General features: G+C 40.9%; 1 protein-coding gene across 7 annotated transcripts in view; it reads left to right on the forward strand.

Moving 5' to 3' along the window:
• CUL2 (cullin 2) overlaps positions 1-21,005 on the forward strand; it is a 54,825-nt gene that overhangs the window by 2,656 nt on the left and 31,164 nt on the right. For 2 of the 7 annotated variants that reach the window (XM_081834285.1, XM_081834289.1), the window contains exons 1-7: positions 3,424-3,582; positions 8,331-8,469; positions 12,025-12,127; positions 13,017-13,111; positions 14,279-14,384; positions 16,485-16,567; positions 17,053-17,106. In XM_081834285.1, coding sequence (XP_081690411.1) covers positions 8,351-8,469; positions 12,025-12,127; positions 13,017-13,111; positions 14,279-14,384; positions 16,485-16,567; positions 17,053-17,106 — 560 coding nt within the window. In that variant the 5' untranslated portion in view covers positions 3,424-3,582; positions 8,331-8,350. Of the gene's footprint in view, positions 1-3,132; positions 3,364-3,423; positions 3,583-8,330; positions 8,470-12,024; positions 12,128-13,016; positions 13,112-14,278; positions 14,385-16,484; positions 16,568-17,052; positions 17,107-21,005 lie in introns of those variants that run through there. The other 5 variants (XM_081834290.1, XM_081834291.1, XM_081834287.1 and 2 more) reach the window with 4 other exon arrangements.

A 21,005-nucleotide genomic window follows, 5' to 3' on the forward strand; every position in this document is an offset into this window, starting at 1 on the left:
TCGGTTCCCAAAAGCTTGTTGGAACAAAAAAGTCTTCACCTGCCTGAAGAAGGACAATAAGTAGGGGGCAGTCTAGCTTCTCTAGGGAGGGCATTCCAAAATCTGGGAGCAGCCCCGAGACCCCACCAGGCTTGCCTGTGATATGCATATGCTGTACCATTGAGGTATGGTCTTTCCTGGATTTGGAAGCAAATGCATTACAATAGGATTTCCTGGATGTTCTTTATACAAATTCAGCAATTCAGATTGTGCAATTACTGTGCTCCTTTTCATAAAGCTTGGCCTTGGGAGTAGGCTGTTGGCAGAATTCTGTAAGGCATTTGAGATTGCAAACTACATCATTTGCCACTAAGTGCTGCTTGTTTATAGTTTTGCAAGAACCCTGGTGTTCCTCAACCCTGTCACAACTCCCCCCCCCCCACTTGATATTTAATGTTTCATCAAGTTAGCTTTTTACTTGCACAGAAAATACACTTGAGAGTTGACCTGCTTATTTATAAAAGAGCCTACAGGTTTTTTTACTCCATGGGATTTACCAGTGCTTTTTTCCCCTAAAAAAAATCTTTAGGGGTAGTCAAGAAAATCACCGGGAAAGGAAATGAAGCCACCATCGGAGGTGGTAACAACGAAACTGACCAATCACCATGCTACAGTCCAACTCCTACTTCACATATTAAATGTTCGCTTCCGTCTGAGACTCAGGAAACACCGTGACTGGAAATGAGGCCGCCATTGGGGTTAGCAACGGAACTGACAATTCACCGTGCTTTTCAACAGAACTGACAATTCACAGTGCTAGAGAAGAATCTATTTTTTTAAAAAAAATTAGTTTCTTCTCCCGTTAGATTAACAAAATGTTTAGGGGTATGTGTACCCCTGCGCCCCCAGAAAAAAGCACTGGGATTTACTAATCACATTGGTAACCATAACTTTCCTGTTATTGTACCATGTAAGATATGCATTTCTTATGAGAACTCTGCACAAACTCAGAATCACTTCTATTTACTGTACACATTTTTATATCATTCATGTATCTCTTCTTTGTTATTGTAAATGTTTTCACTGGATGGAATTTAATACCTGCAATGTTTAGATAACAGTAATGGTTTTATAACCGGCGAGAAAGTTATAAGAGTTTTTAACCCAAACCGGGTTGGATGGAAGTCATTGTGTTGGTAACTTTTATCTTTTTGTGTTGTAATTCATGTTTGTCATTTTTTGTTTATTATTTTTTGCTTGTTTTCTTTTTTATGTGTGTCCTGTAGTTGGTTTTTGTCTTTTTTATGCTTGTTTTTTTCTTTTTTTTTCTATGTATGGTGTATTATGTAAAAACTTAATAAACAGATTTTAAAAAAAAAAAGTAAATGTTTTCACTGGCTTATACTTTGATGATAATAATATTAATAAACTATGGTAAGGTGGAAAAACTGCACATTTTATGATACCTGGCTGCATGAGATGCTAGTTTTACTTGACTTAGGTTCGCTAAATCAAACATAGCAAACATGACACAATTTCTAGAGAGGTATCCTTATCTGTTGCAACAAAAGCAAGGAGCTTTGTGGCACCTTAAAGTCAAACAAATTTATTATGGTATACTGTATATGGTTTCATAGACTACAGCACACTTAATCAGATGTGTGAAGTATTATCCTGTCAAAATACTCTCCTCAGTTATTAAAGACACCCTACATTAGATAAAAATAATTTATCTTCACTAGTATCAGAACTTTATATTTGGCTGAATAGTGAAAGACATGAGGATTCTCATTCTGCAGTCTGGCAACTTTAAATTGCAGAGGATTGGGTGCCCTCTAGGTGGCTGCTGCTGCTTTTTCAGATTCAAGACGGTGAGGCTTGGAAGTATAACTGGAACCTATTCAGTGCTTACTTATTTTGCATGGGATTGCAAAGTTAAAATGTTACAGCAGCATTATCTTCATGCAAAGGGATAAAGCTGACCTGGCTGTACAGTCTACTAAAATCAATTTTGTTGTTTAGTCGTTTAGTTGTGTCCAACTCTTCGTGACCCCATGGACCAGAGCACGCCAAGCACTCCTGTCTTCCACTTCCTTCCACAGTTTGGTCAGACTCACGTTAGTAGCTTCGAGAACACTGTCCAACCATCTCGTCCTCTGTCGTCTCCTTCTCCTTGTGCCCTCAATCTTTCCCAACATCAGGGTCTTTTCCAGGGAGTCTTCTCTTCTCATGAGGTGGCCAAAGTTAAATCTATGTTAAATCGTCAATTCCAAATTTCACTAATGGTTGAAAATTCATTTCAAACTAATCAACTTGTGTACCAACTTCTAACAACAAAAACACAGGTTTTGCTGAGTTTTCAGAGGGGATTCCACATCTGAGGATACCTCCACAGGTTCATTGTAGTGGATACCTCAAAACACACACACACACACACACACACACACACACACACACGTGCGAGGGAGGACCTGGAATTTGGGGAAATGACTCAGCCCCAGCAAAACCTGTTCTGCGGTATTCCACAACACAGATTGCCTATTGGTCATTGTGGAAACAGAATGCTGGAGATGGGGTTTGGCTTGATCTAGCAGGGCTCATGTATGTATGAAACAATAGTGATCGCACTTGAGCATACGCAAAGCACACCACTCTTCACCATACTGTACAATCAAAGCCCAGCCTTCTCACCAGGCGTTAAGATACTGGATTTCTATGAAGTCTTGGGCCCCAATACTTTCAGCTGATACATCACTCGCACACAGAGATGCCTATGTCTATTTCTGTGCGATTTCGTGTGTTTGTTTTTGTTTTTACAATCAAACGGTATATACATAATTTTAAAAATACATTTTTTTCTCTTTCACCATACCCCATCTTGCATTTGCTGACTTGAGGACTAGCGACAATATAGAAACGCCTACTTTGCTAAAACGTTCCCTTTCCCGCGGGGCCACAATTTTATTTTTGCTCGTCCTAACTCGTTCCACGCAAGAGCGCGGCAGCCCGCCCCGGCGAAAGAGCACGTAATCACGCACGGCCAAATTAGGAAGCGCGCGCATACAAAAGAAGAGAGCGGCGCACGCGCAGCCCAACCTCTCCTTTTCGTCTGCGGTAAAGGAAGCCGCGTTATTTATTTCTCTGAGGGGACGGAAGTGGCGAGGAAGCTTGGCCTTCCGCGCTTCCCGTAGTCCGGGCGATACCAACTGTCTCTGCGATTCCGAGGGAGAGGAGAGAAAAGGGGGAAAGACGAAGGCGCGCTTATGAACGGCCTGCCTCCGGGGGCCGAACGCGACACCTTGATGGGGGGAGCCTGACGCGCCGAGAAGAGGGGAGAAGCGGCCTTGGCGCGCGCCTTGGAGGCGGCCGCGGGAAAAGGGTGAGGTGAATGGGCGCGCCCTCCCCTTCCACAACCTGCCCGCGTTGAGCTACTGGGAAGCCAGTGGGCGGGGCTCAACGGGCAGCCGTGGCGGCTGGGTAATGGCAGCCCTGTGAGGAGGATCCCGGGGAGCGGAGGGGCAGGAGCCGCAGCCTGCGCAGGAGAAGCGCCGTGTGGGGAGGGGGCGGGGAGGCGACACTGACCCAGGCCTCTCCTGTTGCCAGGTAACCGGGGGGGGGGGAGCAGCGGGGCCGCCCTCTCTCTCCGCTTCTCTTTCCTCCGCCTCCCCCTCACCCCCCTCGCCTATTTCCCTTGTGGGTCAGGCGCCCCTTATGTTCTGCCTCGCCCCCGGCTTTCTTCTCTCCCCCCCCCATGTCTAGAGAACGGGCCATAGGATCTCCCTGCCGGTATGTGTCCCGCTGCTGCGACCCGTCCCCGTTTGCTGCCCTTTACCTCGAGCCCCGACCTCATGGATGTTTGCGGGCGTGTTCAGAATCTCCGGGTCGGATCCAGACTTGTGCCGCGCTTTGCATTGCTTTCCATGGGGCTTAAGCACCTTGGCTCGTTCAGGGCTCGTTTCCTGGGAGCAAGTCCCCCCAGCCGCCCATTGAAATCATCAGGGTTTACCTCTGAGTAGACACGGTTAAGGATTGCGATGCTAGTTTTGGATCATAACCTTACCTGTCGAGTGTGTGGCATCAAAGAACACCTGAATAAGACTGTGCTCAAGCAAGCACTACGAGGGTACAACCGCAGGCCTTTTGTTCCCATTTTGGAAATGGCAAGTCAGTCACACACAAAGAAGTGTCTAGATGAATGGCAAAATGCAGGGAGGGTTAATGTTGTTTTAGTTCAGTGTTTCCGGTTTTGCTTTGCTGGATTTTTAAACCAGGTACTGAAAGTGAAGGTGATGGTTCTAAGAATTCTGATAATGAAAAATCCGCCTTGCATGCAGTAGCACCATTGAAAATTTATGTATCGCTTTTTCCCATTATCGCCTCAGCAAAACAAGAGTTTTATTAAATCCACAGGGAGTTTGGGCATCCAAAATGTGTCCTTTGAAACACCACCAACTGTCTGGCCCATAAAATTAAATTTATCTGCAACAGTTTTGAAGAACTTCCTCTAAGAAAGCCATAGCCTTAAAAACAACTCCTCCAGAAAAAAGTATCATTGACAATACACTCTCCTGGCATTTATCCTATCAGAAAAAAATCCTCCTGCACAAGAGTGTGAAAGATATTAGGAATGAACATCATATTCCTGTTGTGGTTTACATTGCAAATAAGGAGATAGGTAGTTGACACTGCCTTGACAGAAGTCAATAGTAAGCCTTATTTCATTGCTTCCTGCTCTCTCCAGACCTCTCTCAAATGATTTGTGAGAGATGAATTAAAATAGTCAGTGTTGGACTGCATGTTAGTGAATGCAAGAATTATATCTCTTGCATTTCTTCTAGTTGAGAATTAACTAAATTATAATTACAGCATTATAAAATACAAATATCATGCTGTGTCATGCAGTAAACCAGGGATACATCTTATGCACATTTAACTTGCATGCAATCAGCTTTACATACTTGGCCAAAAAAAAAAATTAAAATTAAAAATTGGAAAGGGAACGGGCTTCCAGGGGGAATTTTTTTTTGCAAACCCACTTGTCATTAAACCCACTGTGCTTTGACTATACGTGATTTTGGCTTTATATGCTATCACCAGAATGTAACCACCACATAAGTTGAGAGTCACCTGTATATATGTATCTCATTCCATTTTAGCATATAAGCCTTTTCCTTTTTTGGTGTAATCATATGTTTTGTACCTCTATTTATAAATCCATTCACACACTGCCAAATTCACCATTCACTTAATGTATCCTATCAAGATGACTTCAGCAGTGGACCTGGCAGACTACCTACCAGGCAGGATTTTTTCTTTAGCAGGTATCAATTTTCCAAGGCTCGGACAAAGTTAAGATGTGGAGAGATGTAATGTGCATACCTCAGTAATGAAGTACTACCACAATGTCGTTTTATTCTGTAGAATCTTAGGACCACTTCACACTTGATAGGGACTCAAAAACCTTCTCCATGGTGGCGCTCCTATTTTTGAAGTGCTCATGAGAAATGGCTGGCACCAACTCTTATTTGCTTTTACACAGGGCATTTGTGCTAAGACTCGGCCATGTGTTATTGATGGCTACTATGCTGGGTAGTTGTTTTAATTTATTAACTGACCCATTTATGCTATTATTGAATATTTTTGTAGTTATCTTTTATTGTTTTATCCCTGAGCTAATGAGGAGTGAGCTAAAACATCCTTAGATTGACTGAAACAAAATTCATGCCCACATTTCCCTTAATGCACAGTTGTTATCTCCATTAGGGAAAATGTCATTATGACATCTGATATGGTGTTAGTCATGGGTTTGGTGTTTTTGTTTTTTAAAAAGGACTGGACAGAAATTCATGAAAGATAGAGCCATGAACTGCTATTAGCCATAATAGAGACAATGAAAATTATGTATTTAGAGCTGGTATATTTTTGAATATCAGGTGATGGATCAGCCAATATGAGAAAACACTTATCACTATCATGCTGTACATGGGAGTTATGGGGAAGAATCTAGCAGGCCTCCAGACGCTTGTCTGATAAGTTCAGTCCTTGAGAATATCGTTTTCATATATTGTGTCTATCTTCCCCCAAGTTTTGTAGACTTCAGGATAAGCAATTTTAGTTCCAACTCATCTTAAGACATCTTTTAGATTTATCAAGAAAGACCAGTCTGAACTTCTTGTGTGTGAAGTATGCCTGGATAAGATAGGTATGCAGGTGTAAGTTGTTGTTAACAGAATTGCCGGAAGGTAAAATGTTGTAACTGATTCATAAAGAAGGAACCATACTATAGGAAATTGTAACTCTATAAATTATGCACCTTAAAGAGCTGCGTTAGGTTTGTTCACATAAACAGTTTTTTACTTATTGACATACCACCCATAGTAAATTAACCAATTTCCATCTTTCCGAAAAGTAATAGCAATTGATTCACCACTGTGAGAACTGTCAACGGTTTTATTCTGCTTCTGTTTCTATTCTATTTCCGAGTGTTTGCCCTTGTTTTCCATTGTTTCTTCTCTTCTTTCATTGTATTCTGGAGATAGTTATTGATACATCTTTGCTATGAGTAAGGAAGCATACAGTGTGCTGTGTTTTAAAATGGCGATTTCGCTTATTTCTACAGTATGGCAAAAATGCGTTTTTAGAATAGTCAGCATTATCAGCTAAATTTGGGTTCATTGGTCTGCTCAGATAACTTGGAGTAATGTTGGTATTGCTGTTAGAAGTGAACAAATACAAACTTATTGAGGAATATTGAATATTCCACACCACTTGGAAATTGCTAGGAGTCTAGGTATAAATAGTCATTATAATATGTTATACAAATAAAACTACTTACACAACTCATATTTTAATAATGACAGTATTTTTAGTGTGGCGGATGCACCTTTTTGGAGTGCTAAGTTCTCTGAAGTGACTCTTGCTATCAAAAAACCAAAGTGCTATGTCAAGTCTAGATACTTTCAGCTGCTTCGCAACTTTTCTGTGGACCTGAATAGATTTTGTGAACTAGAGTGTGAGAATCTCTGCTCTAGCCCTCCGTGAGCCCAGGGTTAGTACAGTTATTAACTGCAGTTTAGAGATCGGGATATGGGTATATCTGCCCCCCATCCTCTCTTCAGCTGGATATCCTTGCCTTGCCGTAACCACACTTAGAGGTCAGGTTGGCACCAATGTTGACTCTGTGGATTATTTCAAATTGTGGTTCTGATTCTGTTTTGGAAGCAGACTGTTATTAGCAGTAAGCAGCAAACTATGGTTATTAGTGACCAGGAAGTGGCGGAGGGAGTCTGCTTGCATGAGAAGGAAGAGGGGTTGTATAAGCCCGCAGTAGGTTCCTGATGGCAGAAGAACTGATTTGTTGACCTGAACCAGTTTGCTTTGTAGAGAGTCTTGGATTCAGTGCTTGGTTAAGTGTACATTTCAGTATGGTTTGTGTTTAAATTCAGATTTAATTTTAAATCTATATAGCATAAAATGCACACACACCAGATCTTATATATATACAGTATAAGTAAATGATCTCTTTGGGACATTAATACGGGACAGTGATTGTCCCAAGATCACCCAGTGATCCATGACTGAGTGGGGATTTGAACCTTGGAGTGTCCAGTCCTCCTCCAATACACTTAACTGTTCTGCTACACTGACTCATTTAAAAGTAATTTTCTACAATTGAAGTGCAAGCTATTGAAGTGCAACTCAAATTTTCTGTTTGTTTGCTACTTAATTGCAGCATCATCGACCTCCCTATTGGCTTCCTGTTGGAACAGCAAAATCATTCATTGTTACGGGATTCCATTTGCTATTGCAAGAAACACCTAAAAGGAAACAGTTTGGCTACTTTTTCTCGGCTCTGTGCTACTCTGTGTACTTTTCCTAGAAACCTCTCTAGGTCTGATGCATGTAATTGACCCCGATCTACTCAGGCTCTTTCTGGGAATCACGCTGTTTGTTCTGTGATTCATTCTTGCGCGCATTATTTGTAGTATACATGGCAACAGTGAGGACCACTGAATATTGCACTTTGCTAGAGAAGTACCACAGAGCAACATTTCTGTAGCAAAGATTTCTAAGAGTACCAGCAGAAATCAGCCTGGGTAATAGAGCAGGTCGGTTGGGGAAGCTTTTAATGTTTGATGTTTTGTGTTTTTAGTATTCTGTTGGGAGCCAGCCAGAGTGGCTGGGGCAACCCAGTCAGATGGGCGGCATACAAATAATACAATCATCTACATCCTCCTCCTCCTCCTCTAACCAATTATAAGGTTTAAAACAAAAGAGTTAAGCGATATAGTAATATTTTGTGGCTAACATTAGTTTGAAACTAATCATCTGGATTTTTCTCTTTTTTGCAGATCAATACTAACGCCCCACAATGTCCTTGAAACCACGAGTAGTTGATTTTGATGAAACATGGAACAAGCTGCTTACAACAATTAAAGCTGTTGTTATGTTGGATTATGTGGAAAGATCAACATGGAATGACCGCTTTTCGTATCCTTTTAATAGAAGCTGGCCTCTGATTGCATGTCATCGTGTGTCTTGCAGATATTGGTTTGGCGTAACCTTGCATAAATTTGTGCCCAGCATTATGCCAGCTGGAATAAAATGTCTTCTATGACCCCCATTTTTGACAACTTCTGAGAAAATGAGGACCTCATTGTAAAAAAAAGTTGTCAGAAATGTTGCATACAGTGAAATGGGGAAAATCTGAATTGATCACTTCCTAAGAACTGTTGCTATGGATAAATGATAATGATTGTTTAATTACATTGAGTTTAGTACATGACTTTTTGGTATATATTCTGAATGCAAGATGTGGCTTTTTTATTCACTTAGAGCAGCCAAATTGACATCCCTAATAAATATGCCAACAGTCCGACTGGCACAAGTAGCCTCATCTGAACTATTGTTTATTGCTTTACTGCAGTTGGGTTAGATTTCTAACTGTTGCTTTGATTGACTATGACAGTGGATAGCTTGATGTTTGGTTTGCTCTGGAAGAAAGGATAGCCATCCTTTGTATTATTGGTAACACTGACTGCCTTTTTCCAGAGAATCGTTCAACAAAAGGCCTTTTTGAAGGATTGTCAGTGTATTTGCAATTAATTATTTGTATAAGCTGGATGCAACCCATCTATATATGCAAATTGTGAATGTTTACGTTTGCAAGATAAGACACATGCTACTGAAGGAACTAGTAAAACCTCAAGCCAGGTGGAATCTGTCAGTAGCTATTTCCTTTATGACTCAGTAGCAGAGCGACTGTTCTCATCAGCATATACAAAGCTGGACACTTGGTCTATCTGTATAGTCTGCACTGACTGGCAGTCGCTCTCCAGGGTTTCAGACAGGATTCTTTCCTAGCTCTTACCTGGAAATGCCAGGAATCGAAGCTATATTTTGCTGGATCCATGACCAATTATCTTTTGGAATATGTAGTATAGGGGATGGAAACAACCTGCTTTTCTTACAGAAACAACCTGCCTACCTGTGATGTTGCTATTGCATCCTGGTAAACATAGTACACGATGATACATTAGTAGAGGGGAATCTATTGTACCTTACAGATGAGTGCAAACAAGTCCTATGCAGGCAGTTGCTGTTCCTTTGCTCATATGATGCCCAAATGTGTTGATGTTCACAGCAGGTTTTAATTCAGTTTTTCGATAGTGTGTACCTTCCTTGAGACTGAAAGCAGAGTAAATATGCTCAGGATACTGTGCTCCGGTATAATACCAAGTCCTCTTGTAAAGAGCAATGGAGATCACATGCTACTTTTATTTAAAGCATTGACTCACTTTCAGCTACCTTTTGACCTTCAGATCTGTTCAGCCTGAACCCCTGCAGGAACAAGATATTTCTGGCACTGTGCTTCCCTCGCAGCATAACTTAAGCATGTTACTAGAAGTGATTTACTGTTTTATAACTTCATTCTAGAAAGTTAGTTTTGCTTTTTAAAGTAAAAGTCATTTCCAAGTTTCCATTGAATGGTTCAGGCTGGTAGAAACAGATTTTTGATGTGGCAGGGTGCCTTTTAACACAATTCTGTCATTCTGTCTTTACTCCATTTTTCACCCTAGTAAATGACTCCTGTTTCTTTATGTCTCTGCTCTCATTTCTTGGCATTGGTTGTTCTTGAAATTGGTGGATAGGCTTTCAACAAGATCTTATTGCAGCATTTGCAATGTGTTACCATCATACCAGTGGTTGCCAAAATACCACTTCTGTCCCCTGGAAACCTGTTTGTTGCTTCAGGAAGGTAGACCGCAGTAATCCATAAACTGCAGTATAGTTCTGGTTCTAAACACAGAAATCTAAATATAGGAAGAAGAACAAATTATGGAGGGTTCTGCTTTTTGTGGGTCCCCCCACTGCTTGCTACAGGAGTGTCCTCGCTAGGATGCTAAGCAAGGTGTGAAGGGAACTGAAACAGAATTTGGGTTAAGAGAATCAGACTTTGCAGCACCAAGCAGGGCAAATACAACAGGACCCAAAATTCAGCTGAGACCTTATCTCATCAAGCAGGTTGGATAGCCTCTAGAACTCCACCCATCAAATGAAGATGCTGGGTATTAAAGGACTCAGATGCTGTTTAATGATGATGATAGCTTCTTCCTTTTAAAACTTGCTTTGGGCAGTGGGTAGACCAATTCAGATGTTTCACCCAAAGCTCAGCTGCCATTTCAAGACTTGAGGTCTAGTCACTTTTTCTTCTCCCTTTGGAAAGTTCCCACTGAAATTCTACATATTGCACATTCTGGGGCCATGAGACAAGCTTCTGATCATTATTGGAAAAGTCGCTATCAGAGGGGCTTGATCACACAGAAATATATGAGTTTAGTGAATCTTAAAGCTTAGGAATTGAAGAAGGGCTTCCACTTGATTCAAAGTCCAGTTCACAATTTGTTGCTTATCTTTGTATTTTTCAGAATAACATGGTTAGGGCAACTGCTTATTATTTGCTACAATGAGTCAGTCCTTATGAAAACTACTAGGTATGTAATAAACTCCCCAGACTTTCAAGGTTTCTCATAAATGCAACAGCAGCAACATTTTCTGGTATTCAGAAATAAAAAGCTGGCTTCATAGATGCCTTCTATAGGCAGGATTTTATTTTAGAAAGAATCATTTTTGTTTCATCCTTTATTTCGTGCTTCTAGTCTACTCAGTTGCTTTAGAAAAGACCAAGAGTATAATAGTTCTTTTTCCACATAGATGCATCAGCTATGGATCAGATCCTTCTGGAAAAACCTTGCTTGTTTCAATGCTTTGTGTTTTGGATGGCTTATGGGGGAAACAAATTTGACAGTGTGTTTTTTATAATGAGCAATGATAACGTGGTGCCGTTATCATTTTTTTGGCTAGATATCTTACTTTTCTCTTCTGTCTTCCAGGAAAGCTTTAATAGAGGTGGGGTATTGGGGGTGGGAGGCTTATTTTAGGAACTTAGCCTGTTATTACAGACTAATTAGACTGCAAGACATTTTTCTGGAGGAGATATTATTTCACATATGGCCAACTGTTACGTTGTTAGTGTTGAGTATTCAAAGGAAGCAGACCATAATGAAGAACATCCTCTTGGAAGCCAAAGTTTACAAGAAGAACATGCTGAAGCTTCTACTAGTATGAAGTGGTGTACTGTTAAAAATCTGTAGGTAACTTTGCTCTTGTTGTGAGGAACTGTTTCCTGCTCTAGACTTGGAGAAATAACACTGTTCTCAAAAAAGGATTGTTTGAAAGATACCGTTTCTTTACAGGTTATGCTACACTGTAAATACAGGCCAGGGCAAAAGGCCCATGCATGGCATTCTGGTGATTTTCAGGCCCTACATTCCCACTTGTGATGCTTTTTCTATAGGCTGGGAAGGCCTCTCCTGAACAGCCTTCTCTGCAGTACATGGAACTGCAACTGAAGGAGAAAGCCAGCAACTTTTCCATGTGCAAGCCTTGAAACCAAGCCACATTGTTCATTTGTTTTTAAGATCTTGTTAAAAGTTTGGGTTAAGAGAACTTGAAAATATGTTTCATCCTTGACTTTAAACCCAGGGACATTTATGCTTTGTGTGTGGCCTATCCTGAACCACTGGGGGAGAGACTTTATATGGAAACAAAGAATTTTTTGGAAAATCATGTACGCCATTTGCACAAGGTAACTATAAAGTGTACAAGACGTGAGTCTTCTCACTGTATGAGGATTTCATGACTGTGAATACAAGCTGTTTCACTATTTGTTAAGGATTACAGTCATTTTTTAATTTGTTAAATATTTTGTGAATTACAACCTGGGAGTAGGGCTAGCCGATACAGTGGTACCTCATTTTGAGTCCGGGATCTGTTCCGGAGCCCCGGATGCTCGATGAAAGGGACGCTCGACAAAGCACAGCTTTGCGCATGCGCGTTCCGGTACTTCTGAGTTTGCTGCAGACGTTCCACAAAATGGACGCTAAACAGGGCGGACTCACTACGAGGTACTACTGTATATCAATATATAGTCCAAAACCGGTATATCAATATATAGTCCAAAACCCTATTGTGATACTGGTTTTATAATTTTTGACCTGGCAATATATTATGCATCATGATTTGTGTGTGTATGTGTATTCACGCTGTGCAGAAATCACAATATAGGAAAAACCGTGAAGCCAGCCGTTCCCTCAACATAGCTCCATTGTTATTTCAGACATTGTGTTATATCAGTATATCGCAACGTTTAGCTGGTGATATATCATGAAGTTGAAAACCAAATATCACCCAGCCCTACTGTTTGTGTCTACATAGTTCCATCCTTATTTCAGACATCATTATATATTGGTATATCACAATGTTTAGCTGGTGATATATTGCAGTGTTGACAACCAGATATTGCCCAACCCTACCTGAGAGTAGCATGTAAATATGTATGGTATTTCCCCCCAAAAAATTTGAAACAGTGCAGATATGAGAATGTATTATAGAATTTTGTTCTTCAGCATTTCTGACATTGTTACTACAGTGTAAATTGTGGAATTGATCTTTTTCCCTTATGCTTTTTTTTGTAGAGAGTCATGGACTCTGAAGAACAAGTACTGGTAATGTATCATAGATACTGGGATGAATACAGTAAAGGGGCAGACTATATGGACTGTTTATACAGGTAAATTTTGGAGAAAACATGTTAAAAGTGTAATTGATGCAAAAAAAATTATAGAAGAAAGCTGAAGCTGTTGGGAGATGGACACAGTCACAATTTGATTTCAAAACTATGTTTAGGACAGGATTATGAAGTGCTTCCAGCATTTTATTTATGTAGGTTACAACATGTAGATGCTTCTCTTATTTACAAAACTCAGATTAATAAAAATATGACAACTAAAAAGATATTCTGTATGAAATATATTCTTTGTTGTGTGCATATATGCAGAAACGTGGGGTTTTATAAAGGTTTGTTTAGCTGTTAAATGACAGTTTAGATCAGCAGGTGCGCAGGAAGAATGTGAGCAGCTTGTTCATTTCCCTTGCAATCATTCCATGCCTTTCCAGAGAAAGCCTCACTATCCTGTGGATCCAGCAACCATAGATTTAGGATAAATATTTTTGGATAGTTTGTTGAATGCCTGTAGGATGGACACCAAGTGATCTCATTTAACTAATTCATTTAAAGTAACGTAACAGTGGAATGGGAAAAGAGTTAAATGTGCCCCTTGGAGGAAGAACTATAAAAAGTGAGAGTGCACCCTGATCTTAAACATGCTTCTATGGGCATAAACCCTGTTTCATAAATCCAGCTGGAGCAGCAATTCATAAGCCTCTTCAGTACACAGCTAGGTTTCCAGTAGGCTTTCAGGTCTGCTCAAAGTTGAGGAAAACCATGTACATCAGGCTTCCATATAATCAGGCATTCATGTGGAGGGTCTGCTTAAGAATGTAATAAAATCCTGTTGGGTCAGAGCAATAGGTCCTCTGGTTATTATCCTGCTCTCACATGGCTGACCAGATGCCTGTGGGAAACCCACAACCAGAATTCAAACACAAGAGCACTCTTCCCAGTTTCCAGGAACTGTTTTTTTTAGAAGCCTCCAACTGCAGCAGCAGAGCATAGCCATCATGGCTGTAAACCACTTTGATATATATTTTTATGACACAGCAAATAATTTTATAAAGATTTATAATAATTATGTCTAACACAGCCATTGTTTCCTGTGTGGTGTTGTCTTCTGCCTACAGCTCTATGATTTTGATAGTGAGATGTGTCTTTTTTTCCTGACCTAGATTTGCTTCAGAAAACATCTGAAAACACTCACAATATGTTTTGTTTTCATAGATACCTCAATACACAGTTTATTAAGAAGAACAAATTGACTGAAGCTGATCTTCAGTATGGTTATGGAGGTGTGGATATGAGTGAACCATTGATGGAGATTGGAGAGGTAGGCAGTCTATGGATGTTCTTCCAGAAAGTTAATAAGAAGTGCATTTAATTCTCTCTTCCTCACAATAACTTGCCATGGTCACCTTTGTTGAAAACCGTATAGCCCATTTTGTTGGATCAGTAAAATAAATGCCTCATTTATTGCCTTCGTAAGTCTTCACAGTGAGGCATTCAATGCTTTTATTGGTTTTTAGGCAGCCTTAGTGAACAGACGATTGTTGTGTATTATTTACTTGCTGAAATGAATATAGATTATACAGTATCTTGGTGGGATTGGTGGATACAGAAAGAGAAATGGGGCTCTGATGATAAAGAGCTGCAAAGAAAGAAGTACGAAATGCACAACACTCAATAATTTACAGTAGTGCCTTTAATATGAAGCTGACAAGAATAAGGGCTTGGTGAGGCATTGTTTTATTAACTTGTTTCATTAGAAGTGATGCTTGGGGTGGCATATACTTAAACCCTACATACATACTTTTCTCAAAGAGGAAAGTCTGATCTCTGAATGACACTCATCTCTGGACCCTGTTAATTGATCCCTGGAATTGACAAGTTTTTGCATCTCTGATGGAATAAAAGAAAGCCCAGATATAAGGAGGATTGTATTAGGGCTGTTTCACATGTAAAAAATAATAGTGGGTTGTATCCAAACCAACAGTGCAGTCCTATACATGTCTACTTAGAAGTAATCCCGATTGAGTGTAACGGAACTTACTCCTAGGTCAGTGTTTATAGGATTGCAGCCTATGCCTGCTACACTACACTGACCTGGGAGTAAGTCCCCCCTTGGGAGGAGTCATAGTTCATGTTAGATTATCTGCTTTGCTGCCTGAAGGTCCCGTGTTAAATCCTCAGTATCTCCAGGTACGACTGGTAGAGATCTCCTTCTGAAACCTGGGAGAGCCGCTGGCAGTTATATCAAACTAGACTCTATATAAGACACCTTCTTATAACACTGATTACTTCTGAGTAGACACGGCTAGTTCATTGTGCAATAAGTTAGTTATCTATTCCCATTGATTGCAGTGGGAATTAACTTGCCCCGTTGATTTCAACTAATTTAAGCTCAGTTTGCCATGGTTGGGCTTAGCGTTATGTGCAAAACATGAATGAGTAACCATGCAAGTGCATGGAGCAAAAATCATGGCCACTTTGATTCCCCCCACCCCCGTCCTGCCCTCACATTTCCCAGAGTTCAGTTTTTGTGTCTGAACCAACTAGTGGTTTGTCTCCCCCAGACCAACCACGAGTGGTAAGGCAAGAACAAACCATGGCTATTGAGTGTACACTCAGAGGCAGCCTTAGTGTTACTACTGTTGGTTTCTTTTGCCTTGTACGCATGTGCAGCAGGCCAAAGAGGACTACTTTTCCTTTCTGCACATTCCAACAGTATTGTAAGGATTTTTCAAAAGATAAATGCAGACTGGCTTTGAGTAGCCAAAGCTAATCTGAGGGGATACTTGAGTTCGGTACTGGCTATTGTTGATCACAAGAGTTGGGAACCTGTGGCTTTCCAAATGTTATTGGACTTCAGCTCTCATCAGCCCCAGCCTGCAACACATATTTCCCAACCCTAGATTATGTTAATTTAATCTAATATTTTCTACATTTAAATACAATATTACCTTATTTTAATGCAATATTACCCTACTGAATCCATTAGTATTGAGCAGTTTTTAATTCTAAAAATACAGTGGTGTCTCGCAAGACGAAAAGAATCCATTCCGCGAGTCTCTTCGTCTAGCGGTTTTTTCGTCTTGCGAAGCAAGCCCATTGACGGCTTAGCGGATTAGTGCTATTAGCGGTTTAGCGGCTTTTAGCGGCTTAGCGGATAAGCGGATAAGCAGCTTAGCAGCTTAGAAAAGGGAGGAGGGAGGGGGAAAAAACCCCGCAGGAACTTGCAAGACATTTTGTCTTGCGAAGCAAGCCCATAGGAAATTTGTTTTGCGAAGCACCTCCAAAACGGAAAACTCTTTCGTCTAGCGAGTTTTCCGTCTTGCGAGGCATTCGTCTTGCGGGGCACCACTGTAATCTAAAATAAACAAATGAATCATCTGTGCTTGACATGTTTCTGTTGTGCATTTTTTCATAACAGCTAGCACTTGATATGTGGAGGAGGTTAATGATCGAGCCTTTACAGGCTGTCCTCATTCGAATGCTCCTCCGTGAAATCAAAAAGTGAGTTAATCCTTTTGTTGTTGTTGTTGTTAATGCAAGTTGCCAGCTTTATATATGCTTACTTACTGTACTTACCCGAGAATTTGTAATTGCTTGATTTAAGAACGTCACTATTCACTTCTTACTGTTGTTTCTTTAGATCGTAACTGGGTTTTTATATGTTGGCAACATATTCAGGGAAAGCAGAATCTTTTTTGAGACGTGAAATTGGCTCTAAAAGCAGGTAGTGTGTCCTAGCAAATAGAGGATGTTATTGGAGCCCTAAAGCCAGTGTTCATTTCTGCTACTTGCTGTGAAACCTTGATCTTGATCTAGTGATTTTGCAGTCTGGCCTAGAACATTTGAATCTATTGAATTACCAAACAAATGTTGTACTTTTAAGTTACTTCGAATTAGGTGTTATGGAGTATTGTATAAATGTTTTTCTTAAAAAGAGGACTGACACTAGATCTAGAATTCTTTCTGAAATTCTGAATGTATTACAGAACTGAGCAGCAGTACAAGCTTCAGCTACTTCTGTCAGTCAGCCTTGTTCCAGGGTAAGGCTCTGATTGCCAGCAATGTAAAATATTGCATATTCTATAGCTTGTTAGCAAATGCATAGAAAAGCCAACCGAATCTAAGCAACCAACCTTCTATATTTCACCATGCACTGAGGTTTCTTTGTGACCTCCTGTCCCAAAGCTGCTGTCAGGTGAAACAGAATTTGCCTTATGGCACCTTTACAGGAGTTGTGAAGAGCAGCCGCAGTCCAAGGCACAATTAAGTGTGCTTCAGTCCTGTTGATCTTGCAGGTCTTCCACATGCTGAACTGTGCCCTAGGTTATATTTGGTATCATTTGCAAAAATAAATGCATAGGGATGAAGTGCTCTATAGCTCTAAGCAACAGTTTTGGGCAGATAACAGTTAAATCAAGCTTGAATGTGCTCTTTAAAGCTCACATATGGAAGTAGCTTCTCTGAGCATACGAACAGAGGATTCCCATCTTCCTGGATGGGTGTTTCATAGAAACCAGTTCTTTTTGACAATTAAAAAAATAATTAAACTCCAGGGCCAAGTCATGACTCTTCTGTTAATTTTAAGAAGTGCAGGAGAGGAAAGAAAAAAATATACTCCCAATAGGAGTTTGCTCCATGGAGCCGCTGTGAAACCTGCAGTGACCCAGTGCTCAGCCACTGAGGCAGAATTGTAAAGTTAGCAGTCCTGTGGCCACGATCCTGAGTACCACCAGATTTGTTCTGTGTGTACTGGCATTTGCATGATCAGTGTCTTCCACTAGGACATATCTTGCCCTTTTTATCCTGAATTTTAACTTCCTTTTCTTTTCATGTAAAGCTGTTCTTGATTGCTTCTTACTGTCCTGATCTAATATCTATAGAAGCTGCTATAGTTTGTACGGAGGACTCTTCAGGTTGGCCTCTGCCTGCCCCTAATGTTTTTTTCTCCTACCTAGCCTCTTGAATATTGTGCGGGTTATCAGTTTCTGTTTTGCAGATGTAAGTGTTGGTGTTTTAGTGGCCAGAAGGTTTTGTGTGTTTCGGTTTGCAACTATTGAAGGCAGAGATGTAGAAACGATATCATGTTTAAAAGATTGCAATAGAACTTTTGCATATTGGGCAGCTGGCACGTGTACTGTAGTAGTTTTGTGTATTCACGTTCCCCCTTCATATACAGACAAGTGTCATATCTGATGAAGAAAAGTTTCTGATATTTACTTCCGTAGGCATGCTAGGCGGTTTGTGGACATCTTAACTGACATGGTGAAAGGGGCGGGGTGAAATCTCTGGATAAGAACACCTGATACTTCTTTTAGTTAAGCTCAGCCACAGACTTTCTTCAGCTGTTAATGCTGCAATCCTAACCACACATAACTGGAAGTAAACCCCACTGAAATCAACAGGGCTTGTTTCTGAGTAAGCATGGTTATGATTGTGCTGTAAGACGTTTATATGTGGTAATCTTCACATTCACAATCAGTTCCGGACTTCCAGATATGAGTAACTTCATAGAACTGGGAGTTGACAGCCCAGAGGCTTGGTTCAGTTTGAATTAGGGTTTCCTGAAGAACTGTCTGTAGATAGTTTTTTTTCCCCTTACATTTTTTATCATTCTTGATTTTGTTATTTATTATATTGTTCTTCAGCACACACAAAAGCCTCCCAGAATGGCATACAATTATCAGTGAGATGACAGTTCCTCAGATATACAATCTAAGAGGCATGACACAAAAAGAAAAGGGGAGTGGGAATGACTTGGATATCCTGGAGCAATTCCCTGTGCCAGAACTTCATGTGACATAGGTTATATTTCATAAAATGTTAGAGTGGGGACAGACGCAAAGAGTCATCTAATCCAAGCCCCTGCAGTGCTGGAGTTTGATCCTAGGTAGTCACCAATTGGGACGCAGGTGGCGCTGTGGTCTAAACCATTGAGCCTAGGGCTTGCTGATCGGAAGGTCGGTGGTTCGAATCCCCGCGACTGGGTGAGCTCCAGTTCGGTCCCAGCTCCTGCCCACCTAGCAGTTCGAAAGCAAGTCAAAGTGCAAGTAGATAAATAGGTACTGCTCCTGTGGGAAGGTAAATGGCGTTTCCGTATACTGCTCTGGTTTCGCCAGAAGCAGCTTAGTCATGCTGGCCACATGACCTGGAAGCTGTCTGCGGACAAACGCCGGCTCCCTCGGCCTATAGAGCAAGATGAGTGCACAACCCCAGAGTCATCCGTGACTGGACCTAATGGTCAGGGGTACCTTTATCTTTAGTCACCAATTAGAATTGTGTTTTGGACTTGGTTCTATGGTACTTAGCACCTCCATGTGACAGTGAGGCAGACATTGTCATGCAGGTTTGCGGCTTGAAATAACAGTGCATCTTACCAAGAGAAGAGGCAACCTGTCACAAGGAAGCACTCCATTTGGCTCTTGTTAAGCCTAGTTGTTCTATGGCTCTTTCTGTGACAGTCTCATGCTTGCGTGTACTGTAGTCAGGGAAAGATTAGCTCAGGCATAAGTGAGAGACCGAGGAACAAATCTGGAGAACAAAAGTTAAACCTAACTGATTATCTTCTTAGGTTATGATTCAGTTGGCCTCAAGTTCACTCCTGGACTCCTGGATGGGGAGGAAGTGGCATGCTGGCAAGAGATGTCCCCTTTAGCACGACACCTTGCAGGGTTCTAAATTGTGCAAGGAATTCTTGGAGGGCTCCAGGAGGGGCTGCAAAGACATGCAGTGTGATGTGCAGAAAGGCGTAGAGCTTGCTACCACACCCCTGCTATCTGTTGCATGATGATAATGAGCATCATAGAATACAGCTTGTGTCAAAGTGTAGCTGAAATGGTTTATACATTTGCCTGCCTCAAATGAAGCTTTTTCTGTTTTGAAACTACTATAGGGAAGCCTAAAGCAAGTCCCTCTCAGATTTTAAGACACTTTGGGATTTGCCATTTGCTCAGGTTTAATTTTTGTCCTTTAGAAGCCCACCTTCTGCTTTTTTGCTGCCTGTTCAAGGAAGGTGGGAGGAAACTGAAGGTCTGCTACTTGTTGCTTCCAAGCCATTAGGTCAATTTTGTGTCTCTTTATTTTCACACTGTTCAGTCTCGAGGGTACCAGTTTTGGTGGCAACACTGCTTTCAAGTTTTAATCTGCTTGGCATAAATAAGAATGTGAGGTCAGTGTAAGGTGTCAGCTATTAAACATTGAAGCCATCCTTCCCCCCTCTTCCTGTTCGTAATATGTGGTGGAATGAAAACACCTCTCTCTTGACTCTCTTCCTGCTGTTGTGCACTTTTGCCTGCATCATATAATGGTGTCAGAACTCCTTATCCTTATCCCTGCAATGTGGGATGTAGTTGGAATATTGTACAGTATACCTTGAACTTTCTTCTCTTTCTTGGTCTACCTTGCTCTCCTCGAATCTTCTCTCTCTCATGCTTTTGCCTCACCTTGAAAACATTTTAAAAGGAAAAAGTGGACTGCTGCTTGTTCAATCCACTATAGGTGAGCAAGCCAACCCAGCTGCAGGTCACCGTCACCTGTTTATCAGGTGTGAATGCTCATTGCCCTCTGGCGAGAAGGACTCTCAGAAGCCTCAATTGCATTGTAGTTTGCATAATAAAAGAAACATTTCTCCTAATGTTTTTTTTCCCCCTTATCCAAATCTTGTGTGCAAGTGAGGCAAGACTCTGCCTGCTACTGCTAACAAGAAAGCCATGCTTTCTGGAAATCTTGAATAATGATAGTAAGGAGAAATTGAGGCTTCCCTTCTGTTCTCAGTAAGAAATAGCCCAGCTTCTGCCTCCCTGAGCTCTGGCCAATAAATCCAAAGGTGATCAAGAAGTACTTTATAAATTTTAAAAATTAAAATTAGGTGCCAAGTTCCATTTCAAATGAAATATGCTTGGGTAGTATTACAGAAATAGTATTTTAAGATAGTACTACATTT

Source organism: Podarcis erhardii (genome assembly GCF_964252035.2).
Source record: "Podarcis erhardii genome assembly, chromosome: 12".
NCBI classification, from domain to species: Eukaryota; Metazoa; Chordata; class Lepidosauria; order Squamata; family Lacertidae; genus Podarcis; species Podarcis erhardii.